The following is a 12,028-nucleotide window of genomic DNA, read 5'->3' on the forward strand; positions in this document are numbered from 1 at the left end:
AGGGTGGAGCTCCACTTTAAGTCCAGAAAAATGGTGTTTGATCGCTCGGTTCTCAGTCTTAGAGCCGGCGGGGGGACTGATGCATCCAGCTAGGCAAGTAAAATTCTTCAAAATAACAAAACCCATACTTCTCTTTTAACACAGTTACAAAGCTGATAAATTGTTCAATATTGGGACATTTACAATACAGTTCTGAAATGTATTTACAGTTCATGAAATACACTGTATATTAATTAAAAGTATATTTATTTTAATATATGACATTTTGCAAAACCACTTTAAAAAATAAAAAAAATAAAACAAAAAATGCATAAAAACCTAGCTGGGTAATTTTGTTGATTTGTTTTTAAACAATAAAAGACTTCGATCCCAACTTGTATTACCAAAACGATGAACAAGCCGACTATTGCAGTGTCTGGTCAGGATGTTAATGATTTCTTCTGTCATATCTCCACGGATGGCCAGTGTGTGGAAGTGATCAAAGTCTTGTCTCCCGAGCTTGCGGAGACGCCGGGCCGCTGACCTATAACACTTCCATGGCTGAGGCTCTACTAGCAGATAGTCACACAGGGCCTGATTTACTAAGCTATGTGCGCTGCGCTGGTTCATGCGTTAATTAGTACTCCGGGTGGAGGCTTAATCAGGCGCATGAACCAGCGTAGCAGCCGGCGCATTGAAACTAATATGTAAAGCCGCGCCGAACTCCCTATAGAAGTCTATGGGAGAAATCAAAAGTGTTCATTTTAAAGGCTAATCTGCAAGTTTTGTCCTAAAAAGTGTTTGGGGACCTCAGTCCTGTCCCAGGGAACATGTATCAATGATTTTTTTATTTTTTAAAACGGCCGTTTTTTCGGGAGCAGTGAAATTAATAATTCTTAAAGTGAAACAATAAAAGTGAAATATTCCTTTAAATTTCGTACCTAGGGGGGGGTGTAATGTCAGCATGTGAAATAGCGCATTTTTCCCGCACTTAGAACTCCCCCTGCACAAAGTGACATTCTGAAGGAAAAAAGTCATTTAAAAATTCACACGCGGCTATAATGAATTGTCGGCTCTGACAATTCTAAAGGGATTCATTCATAAAACAAACAAAAAAATGTGTAGGGGTTCCCCCAAATTAAATTACCAGGCCCTTCAGGTCTGGAATGGATATTAAGGGGAACCCCGCCGTAAAAACCCCAAAAAAAAAGACGTGCGGTTCCCGGCAAATATCCATTCCAGACCCTTCAGGTCTGGTGTGGATTTTAAGGGGAACTCCACCCCAAATTGAAAAAAAAAATGGCGTGGAGTCCCCCTAAAAATCCACACCAGACCCTTATCCGAGCACGTTGACCTGGCCGGCCGCAGAAAAGAGGGGGGGACAGAGTGCGGCCCCCCCCCTCTCCTGAACCGCACCAGGCCACATGCCCTCAACATGGGGAGGATGTCCCCATGTTGATGGGGACAAGGGTCTCATCCCCACAACCCTTGCCCGGTGGTTGTGGGGGTATGCGGGCGGGAGGTTTATCAGAATCTGGAAGACCCCTTTAACAAAGGGGACCCCCAGATCCTGACCCCCCCCCCTGTGTGAAATGGTAATGGGGTACATTGTACCTCTACCATTTCACCCCAAAAAAAATGTCAAAGTGATAAAAATGACAGTAGCCGGTTTTTGACAAATCTTTTAATAAAGTCTTCTTTTCTTCTTTCCTTCGGGGTTCTTCCGCTGCTTCATTCTTCTCGTCCACATCTTGCCCGACGTCTTCTTCTATCTTCTCCGTCCGTCCTTCCGCCTTCTGGTCCCGCATCTTGCCCGTTGTCTTGTCCTGTCGCCTCCTCGTCCGCATCTTGGGTCTTCTGCGGTCTTCTTCTCGGTCCGCCGCCTTCTCGTCCCCTGCGTTTGAATTGTAATTGGCCGCCGTTTTCCCGCTCCTGGGACCCGCCCCCCTCTGACGCCACAAGTAAACTCCTTAGAAGGTCATGTGCGTCAGAGGGGGGCGGGGTCGCAGAGCGTCACACAGCGGGGGAATTCAATTTCAATCGCGCCGCCCGGAGAAGAAGTTCCCGCCGTGTCACACTCATGTGACCCCGCCCCCCTCTGACGCACATGACCTTCTAAGGAGTTTACTTGTGGCGTCAGAGGGGGGCGGGTCCCAGGAGCGGGAAAACGGCGGCCAATTACAATTCAAACGCAGGGGACGAGAAGGCGGCGGACCGAGAAGAAGACCGCAGAAGACCCAAGATGCGGACGAGGAGGCGACAGGACAAGACAACGGGCAAGATGCGGGACCAGAAGGCGGAAGGACGGACGGAGAAGATAGAAGAAGACGTCGGGCAAGATGTGGACGAGAAGAATGAAGCAGCGGAAGAACCCCGAAGGAAAGAAGAAAAGAAGACTTTATTAAAAGATTTGTCAAAAACCGGCTACTGTCATTTTTATCACTTTGACATTTTTTTTGGGGTGAAATGGTAGAGGTACAATGTACCCCATTACCATTTCACACAGGGGGGGGGTCAGGATCTGGGGGTCCCCTTTGTTAAAGGGGTCTTCCAGATTCTGATAAACCTCCCGCCCGCATACCCCCACAACCACCGGGCAAGGGTTGTGGGGATGAGACCCTTGTCCCCATCAACATGGGGACATCCTCCCCATGTTGAGGGCATGTGGCCTGGTGCGGTTCAGGAGAGGGGGGGGGCCGCACTCTGTCCCCCCCTCTTTTCTGCGGCCGGCCAGGTCAACGTGCTCGGATAAGGGTCTGGTGTGGATTTTTAGGGGGACTCCACGCCATTTTTTTTTTCAATTTGGGGTGGAGTTCCCCTTAAAATCCACACCAGACCTGAAGGGTCTGGAATGGATATTTGCCGGGAACCGCACGTCTTTTTTTTTGGGGGTTTTTACGGCGGGGTTCCCCTTAATATCCATTCCAGACCTGAAGGGCCTGGTAATTTAATTTGGAGGGACCCCCTTTTTTTTTTTTTTTTTTTAATGAGCAATGCCTCTATTCTTTATAGCCATGAGTACTTTAACCACTTGCCCACCGGGTTAATTCTGGCACTTCTCTCCTTCATGTGAAAATCACAATTTTTTGGCTAGAAAATTAATCAGAACCCCCAAACATTATATATTTTTTTTTAGCAGACATCCTAGGGAATAAAATGGCAGTCATTGCAATACTTTTTGTCACACCGTATTTGCGCAGCGGTCTTACAAGCGCACTTTTTTTGGATAAAAATCACTTTTTTGAATTAAAAAATAAGACAACAATACATTTTGCCCAATTTTTTTCTATATTGTGAAAGATAATGTTACGCCGAGTAAAATGATACCCAACATGTCACGCTTAAAAATTGCGCCCGCTCGTGGCATGGCGTCAAACTTTTACCCTTTAAAAAACTCGATAGGCGACGTTTAAAAAATTCTACAGGTTGCATTTTTTGAGTTGCAGAGTAGGTCTAGGGCTAGAATTATTGCTCTCACTCTAACGATCGCGGCGATACCTCACTTGTGTGGTTTGAATACTGTTTTCATATGCGGGCGCTACTCGCGTATGCGTTTGCTTCTGTGCGCGAGCTCGTCGCGACGGGGCGCTTTAAATTTTTTTTTTGGGGTTTTCTTATTTATTTTTATTTAGTTTTATAATGTTTTACACTGAAATAAAAAAATAAAAAAAAAATGATCAGTTTTCTTCCTATTACAAGGAATGTTTACATTCCTTGTAATAGGAATAGTGTGTGACAGGTCCTCTTTATGGAGAGAGGCGGGGTCAATAAGGCTGGAAAGCATGGTATTGAAAAAAAAAAAAAAGATCTCATGCTTTCAGCTGCAATCATGTTCGTTCACCACAGTGGTGTAGTGTATAGCACTTTGACCTAGCAGCAAAAGAGTCGTTGGTTCGAATCCCGCCCGTGACAGCATCTGCATGGAGTTTGCATGTTCTCCCTGTGCCTGCGTGGGTTTCCTCCCACAATATAAGTTGTTAGCTTCTTAAGGAAGTCTACCAGTCCGTGGTCACCATGATTTAGATGGATCCACATGGTTATTGACATACAAAATCCAACGTCAAACCTGGCTTGGCCAAACTTTTCCAGGAATTTTTGGAAGATGTCCAGTGATGAGGTGTCCATGATATCCAGAGAAGAGAATGTGATGGTATCGGGGAAGGGGTTTCCAGTCTTGGCTCTGCTGATCAGATCCGGGTCAATGTCACAGCATAAGAAGTGGACATCTTGAAGGGCCTCCGAACTCCCCTTTGGTTGTAAGAGATGGTTATATAAACCAATACTGAGCTCCTGGAAAGACAACATAAAATTCATATTACAACCTGGTTCAGTGTCAACAATGTACATTTAAAGAACTGTACAAAGACTACTAGAGCATTTGTAACTAGAATATAAATGTAAACTATAATGTATAGGAAAAATAAATGATAGGAAAATACGATGGCTTGAAAAAGGAAAATACGATGGCTTGAAAAAAATAAAAAAAAAGAATTACGCTTGAAAACCGCATTGGGCAACTTATGCCTTTTTCAATGAATAATTTAAAAACAAAACAAAAAACAAACAAAACACAATGTAAAACAAGCACATGCAAGATTAATTGACATTTGAGACAGTGTACCCAAGATAGGCATAGCACAGGGCTCGACAAATCCCGGTCGCCATGGCGACTAGAAATAGCGCCCTGGCGACTTGGTGGTCAAAAAAAAAAAAAAGAAGTCCCCAGCTCTTCCTTGTGTGAGCTGGCGCCATCTGGTGGTGGCCGTTGGTATTACAAGTTAAGCATTACAAGTTAAACAGCAATTCTAATGCCATTTTCCACTATTTTCACTGCCATCTTCTTCCCTCTAATTAGAACCCCCAAACATATATATTTTTTATCCTAACACCCTAGAGAATAAAATGGCGATCGTTGCTACTTTCTGTCACGCCGTATTTGCGCAGCGCTCTTACAAGCGCACTTTTTTGGGGAAAAAAATTACACTTTTTTTAATTAAAAAATAAGACAACAGTAAAGTTATACCCTTTTTTTTTTATATTATGAAAGATAATGTTACGCCGAGTAAATTCATACCCAACATGTCACGCTTCAAAATTGCGTCCGCTCGTGGAATGCAGACAAACTTTTACCCTTTAAAATCTTCATAGGCAACGTTTAAAAAAATCTACAGGTTGCATGTTTTGAGTTACAGAGGAGGTCTAGGGCTAGAATTATTGCTCTCGCTCTACCAATCGCGACGATACCTCACATGTGTGGTTTGAACACTGTTTACATATGCGGGCGCTGCTCACGTATGTGTTCGCTTCTGCGCGCAAGCTCGTCGGGACGGGGTGCATTTTCTGGCTCCTAACTTTTTTAGCTGGCTCCTAGATTACAAGCAAATTTGTCAAACCCTGCATAGCATTTAGGCCCCTTTCACACTGGGGCGGGAGGAGCGATGGCGGTAAGGTAAAACGCTGCTATTTCTTACCCCCGCTAGCGGTCAAAAAAGGGTTAAAAACCGCCGCAAAGCGCCTCTGCAGAGGCACTTTGCAGGTGGTATAGCCGCGGTGTCCCATTGTTTTCAATGGGCAGGAGCGGTGAAGGCGCGATATACACACCGCTCCAAAAGATGCGGCTAGCAGGACTTTTTTTTCCATCCTGCCAGAGCACCGCTCCAGTGTGAAAGGGGTCTTAGAGAACACAAAATAGGCATGATAACCAAGAACACCTAGTCAACATGACTACAAATCCATTGCGACCCTGGAGGGGTAGAGGTGGAGTGAGTCATATAAAGCTATAAAATAAACAGAGGATTTGGTACCCAACGGGATAGTGTAACTGAGGACACAACCCAATGGGAATTAGAAAGAGAGAACCTGGTGTCCAGAAGTCTGCAAGAAAGAGAAACCAACAGTAGGGGGTGGTGGGGCAGAAGGAGAGGAAAGGATGGGCAAGGCGGGGTAGAGTAAAGATAGGGAACCATGAGGGATGAAAGCATCCAAATTGTCAATCGTATATAAAAAAGGCAAGATCTTCTAGTTTAAAGGTGGTCCAGGAGTCCCCATGAACGGTAGAAAGGTGATAGGGCTGCATCCATGGTTCCCAAACGCGTCAGTTTTTTCATACTGTGACACTGTATCGCCATATGCCATCTTGCCACTTTTTGGCGGGAGTTCTGCCTTAATTCGCTTAATTCCTACAGAATAGTAACAGGGTAACATGTAAAATAACCCAAGTAGCTTTTTTTTTTTTTAAGATTAAAGCGGAGCTCCACCCTAAAGTGGAACTTCCGCTCATCGGAACCCTCCAGTGTCACATTTGACACCTTTCAGGGGGGTGCAGATACCTGGTATTTGCATCCACTTCTGGCCACACAGTCTGCGGGTAGACTGTGGGTAGGACGTTGCACCCCCCCCCCCCCCCAGTTGTTTTCTGGGAAACACACGGCTCCCAGAACACAGCGGGGACCAGTGAGCACGGCGCAGAGCAGTTCGTGCATGCGCCGTAGGGAACCGGGCAGTGAAGCCGCAATGCTTCACTTCCTGGTTCCCTCACCGAGGATGGCGGTGGGGGCAGCAGAGTGACGAGCGCTGGACTCCAGGACAGGTAAGTGTCCTAATATTAAAAGTCAGCAGCTGCAGTATTCGTAGCTGCTGGCTTTTAATATTAATTTTTTTCGGCGGAGATCCGCTTTAACCTTCAAAACAACTTTAAAGTGGCTGTAAAGGTTCAAGGTTTTTTACCTTAGGCCCCTTTCATTTTCAGCGCTGTCACACTTTGAATGACAATTGCGCGGTCATGAAACACTATACCCAAATTTAATTTTTTGCATTTTTTGGGACAGATAGAGCTTTATTTTTTGGTATTTAATCACCACTGGGGTTTTTTTATTTCTTGCTAAACAAATGAAAAAAATGCATACCTTCCGGATAAATGACCTGCGCACTCGGTCATCCTCCCAGCTCAATGATGTCAGCAACTCCGTGTCTCCAGAATAAGCTCCACTCCCGTAGCCGGGGCTGTGCCCTGCAACAAAGGAATGGTCAGCTGCCACCTGATGGTATGCAGAAAGGCTTAAAGTGGAACTAAACCCCTTTCCCAAAACAGTTACATTGAATGAGAACCCTCACAATTTCTTGTGTTCTCAGCTGAACTGTCAAGCCATCAAATGGCAGTGTCTTAACTGGTCACATGTGCAGCACCATGGCAACTGCAGATCAAACAGAGGCCAATATGGCAGCTTCTTTGCTCTATAAAGGATTGGAGGGTTTAGTTCCGCTTTAACAAATGTATCCTGTATAACCATAATGTAAATGAACAAGCACCACAATGCATCCCTGCTACTGTTTAAAGAGGAACCTCTAGGCAGGTGTAAAATACTATTATTATTTGACATGTGCATTCGTTTTCGTCCGAATGCATTTTCGTCAAAATTTTAGGGATTTTCACGTTCATTTTAACAAACAATAACGAATGTGCAAAATCCGAAAGATCCGACATAAAAAATGCTTTATTTTCGTTTTGTTGCAACAGTTTGATATAGATAGAAGATTCGACATGATGGTAACATTAGCGATCTGTGTCTATCGAACCTGCGGTTGAATGTGCCTAACCTAACTATTAGTTAGGGATTATTCGACATAGAGAGAAAAGATTCCACATAGAGAAGGAGTGTCCAACCTTTTGAAGGGCGAGGGCCACTGAAGCGACTTGGTTACCGGTCGCGGGCCACAATGAATGGAGCGGGCAGATGACAGGCCCATGTCCAGTCTGCATATGCAGAGCAGACAGGGGCACATCCCACTCTACTCTATTGGCCCTCTAGATGGAAGGGGAAGGATCCCCCTTCTGTTTTTTTTTTTGTGGATCGATTAGAGGTAGGTGTGTGTAAACGACCACAAGTCCATTTATATCTGTGGCTCAATAGAGGTGAACGAAGGGTCCAATTGGGTCGGACTGATCGTGTCAAAGGGGCCTAAGGCTGCTTTCACACTGATGTGCTGTGATATACCCACACCGAGGGTGCAACGCAGTGCACCTGTTGATTCCTGCGATTAGCTGCACGTTGCCATAGACTTCCATTATAACCTGCAGGTGTGGTGCACTTTCTGAAGTGCACCAACCCACAGGTAATAACAGAAGTCTTTGGCTCAGTGCAGGTAACACGCAGGAGCACTGCTCTGCACCTGCGAATCAGTTTGAAAGCAACCCAGGAGCCACTGCAGAACAGATATGTCCATATATACACACTGATTTTAGTATTAAACTTACCTTTTAATAACAGTCTTCCATTCAGGTATCGCCAGCTGTTGCTGTCCCAGGCAGAGTGCATTTGGTATCACGCCACTTGTGACAGAAGTTGGCGCTATACATGAAGCAACGGCTTATGCCAGCCCGCTATTCCAGAGCAGGAGGCTGTGGGCCACATCAGAGGGCTCCGCGGGCCACATGTGGCCCCCGGGCCACTGGTTGGGCACCCCTGACATAGAGAGAAAAGATTTCACATTATAGAGACACGAAGATTCGACGAAGCAGCTAAAAGCCTATGATCACCGTGAGCGGACATTTATGGTCAAATGCTCTGCCCATAGGCTATAGAAGAATTCTAATGTTGGTTGACTAGTAATATTAATTCATTAAATATAATTATTACTAGTCATACAACATTAGAATTCTACTATAGCTTGTGGGTGGAGCATTTGACCGGAAATGTACGATTGCAGCGTCGTACCGTTTAGCTGCTTCGTCGAATCTTCTTAGAACATTCGACAGACACCATGGGCCAAATCCACAAAGACCCGGAGTAACGGCGAAATTCTAATTTAAGTTACACTGCCTTAAAATTTCTACCTAAGTGCCCGATCCACAAAGCACTTACCTAGAAATTTCTGGCCGTGTAACTTAAATTCCGCCGGCGCAAGGCGTTCCTCATTTCATGGGGGCGATTCCCATTTAAATGAGGCGCGATCCCGCGCCGGCCGTACTGCGCATGCTCGTGACGTCATTTTCCCGACGTGCATAGCGCGAAATTACGTTACGCCGGGCTTTGTGGATTGCGACGGGTCAATAAAGTTGCGTCGGGAAAAAAAAAAGATACGGCGCAAAAAAAAAATTCAAATTCGAAAAAAAAAACGCGTCGCTAGACAGAAGGGTCTGCTTTTACATGGTGTACTAACTTTACACCTTGTAAAAGCAGCCCTAATTTTGCGTATGCAACTTAATACTTATGGAGAAAAAACGAAGCTGAAAAGCTTTGTGGATCTCCGTAAGTGCTAATTTGCATACCCGAGGCGGCATTTCGACACGAAATGCCCCCAGCGGCGGATGCGGTACTGCATCCTAAGATCCGGCAGTGTAATTCAATTACACATGTCGGATCTTCTGCCTAACTATGGAAAACTGATTCTGTGGATCAGTTCCATAGTTAGGACCAGGGATACGACGGAGTAACAGCAGTTACTCCGTCGTATCTCTTTTGAGGATTTGGCCCCATAAGCCTTCAATTGACAGATTTGACCTTAATTAATTCGGATTTTCAGATGAAAGCATTTTTTAACAAAACAAAATAAATAAAAACACATTTCGGGAGTAACTAAATAAATGTATTTTTTCGGACGAAAGCAAACTTCTGAAACAATATACCGTATTTCAGTGTGCACATGTCTTATTATTATGGTAATTATATAGTGATAAGCAAAATATTGGTCATAGACTTAAGTGGAATTCAACTCTAAAAAAATAAAATATGCTAGGAGGTAGATATTTTTAGCAGAAGAGACATGTAAAGCCTCTTGTGCCAAAAAATACTTATTTTCTCCCCTAGCACATTCCACTCTGTGTAGTAAATGAGCACATATGTAAACACAGAAAAAAATGAATAAAGGTTTTTGTAAATAAATTAAAAAATACTTAGAGCCGGTTCACACTTAGGCGGCACGACTTCGGGGGCGACTCCGCAAGGCGTCCTGAAGACGACTTCAGAGGCGACCTGCAAAATTACCTCTGTATAGAAGTCAATGCAGGCCGCCCCCGAAGTCGTACAAGAACCATTTTCTAAGTCGGAGCGACTTGCGTCACTCCTATTAGAACGGTTCCATTGCATAGAATGAGTCGCCCCAGTGTGAACCGGCTCTTACAAGTGCGAATTTGGGCCCATTGTGGTGTATTAGGCAGCCCATATTAATAACTGTGCTGTCTTAAAAGCATAGTTCACCTGTACCAAAAACTGCATCTGCAGGTAATGGGTGTCTGTAGATAAACAAAAACTGTGCAGCTCTGACCAAAGTTAAATAATGCCCTTGCTATGCGTGTAGGCCATTTATGTACAGTACCCCCTGAAACCTGACTGAAAAACTTCCAGAGATCACATCATCCCATCCTGCCTTGTTGCTAGGACGTTGCTAAGAGAGGCCTGGCTCTTAGACCCCTTTCACACTGAAGCGTTTTTACAGCGTTTTAGCGTTAAAAATAGCGCTCATAAAACGCTCTCTATGCATCTCAATGGACCCTTTCACACTGAGTCCTGCAAGCTGCATCTTTGGAGCAGCTTTTGGGTGCTGAAAAAAACGCTCCAGAAACGCCCCTCTTCATTGAAATGAATTGAAAGCGCTGTAAAAACGCTGTACCCTTTCACACTGAGGCGTTGCACTGGCGGGGCGTTGAGAAAAGTCCTGCAAGCAGCATGTTTGGAGCAGCTTTTGTGCGCTGAAAAAAGTGCTCCAAAAACACCCCTCTCCATTGAAATGAATTGAAAAGCGCTGTAAAAACGCCTTACCCTTTCACACTGAGGCACTGCAAAAACGCCCTAAAACATTAGGGTCTTAGTAGTGCTTTACCAGCACATTGGGATTGCAGATGAGGCTTCGCTCGAATAACGCTCGAATAACACCCCAGTGTGAAAGGGGCCTTACTGTTTATGTTCACCATCACAGGAGTGAGCTCTATTTGAGATGGGAATGAGGCACACCTATCAGCAAAAGTATGCAGGCATAGGACACACCCCGTGCCACGCCCCCTTAAAGGAGAATTGTACAAAAAAACAAGATTGATTAAACCCACAAGTGCTTTTTTTTTAACTGCTACTATTCCTTTATATTTGCTTTTGGAATTTACAAATGCAGAAATTTAGAAATCAGATGAAATGTTTAGGGCTGGAAAACACTTTTTCATAGATAAAAAGTGCATTTTATATGCAACTATATAGATCAGACCAAAATGAGGGACAAATGAGGAGAATGAGGGACAGAGGGACATTGCTCCAAATCAGGGACAGTCCCTTGAAATCAGGGACAGTTGGGAGCTATGGCTTTGAGCTCAGAGCCCTAACAACAAGGCTGGATGGGATGATATGATCCCTGGGAGTTTTCTGGTTGGGCTTCATGAGTTATGTAAATGGCCTTCACCTATAGCAAGGGCATTATTTACCTTTGGTCAAAGCTGCAGTCCAAGGTCCTTTGCCAGCGTCGGCATCTTCTCCTCAGCTTTATCTGGTTGACGATCTTCGGCCATCTAAACTGGCGCATATCCAGTTAATGTAAATTCTAAAGAAGTTTGAGAATAGGCAGGTAAGGTTATTGTATTGCAGAAGGGACATTGCCTGTCTTTTCTGCAATAAAGAGCTTTTCTGCTCCCAGTTTCTTTTAACCACTTCAACCCCGAAAGATTTGGCTGCTCAATGACCAGGCTATTTTTTGCGATACGGCACTGTGTCGCTTTAACTGACAATTGCGCTGTCGTGCAACGATGTACCCAAACAAAATTGACGTCCTTTTTTCCCCACAAATAGAGATTTCTTTTGGTGGTATTTGATCACCTCTGCGGTTTTTATTTTTTGTGCTATACAGTAAACAGAAAAAGAGCGACTGTTTCGAAAAAAACACAATATTTTGTACTTTTTGCTATAATAAATATCCCCATTTTTTTTTTAAAAGAGCAAATTTCTTTCTCAGTTTAGGCCGATATGTATTCTTATACATATTTTTGGTAATAAAAATTAGCAAGAAGCGTATATTGATTGGTTTGCGCAAAAGTTATAGCGTCTAAAAAATAGAGGATAGATTTATGGCA

At 44.2% G+C, this 12,028-nt stretch overlaps 1 protein-coding gene across 1 annotated transcript in view; it reads right to left on the reverse strand.

Annotated features, from left to right (window-relative positions):
- Nucleotides 1-280: 280 nt before the first annotated feature.
- LOC120929066 (pre-miRNA 5'-monophosphate methyltransferase-like) overlaps nt 281-12,028 on the reverse strand; it is a 28,676-nt gene continuing 16,928 nt past the window's right edge. Inside the window, exons 2-3 of the mRNA XM_040340261.1 lie at nt 3,946-4,269; nt 281-573 (exon numbers count right to left, since the gene is read on the reverse strand). Coding sequence (XP_040196195.1) covers nt 319-573; nt 3,946-4,269 — 579 coding nt within the window. The 3' untranslated portion in view covers nt 281-318. The remainder of the gene's footprint in view (nt 574-3,945; nt 4,270-12,028) is intronic.

The sequence above is a fragment of the Rana temporaria genome, chromosome 2 (assembly GCF_905171775.1).
Source record: "Rana temporaria chromosome 2, aRanTem1.1, whole genome shotgun sequence".
Lineage (NCBI taxonomy): Eukaryota > Metazoa > Chordata > Amphibia > Anura > Ranidae > Rana > Rana temporaria.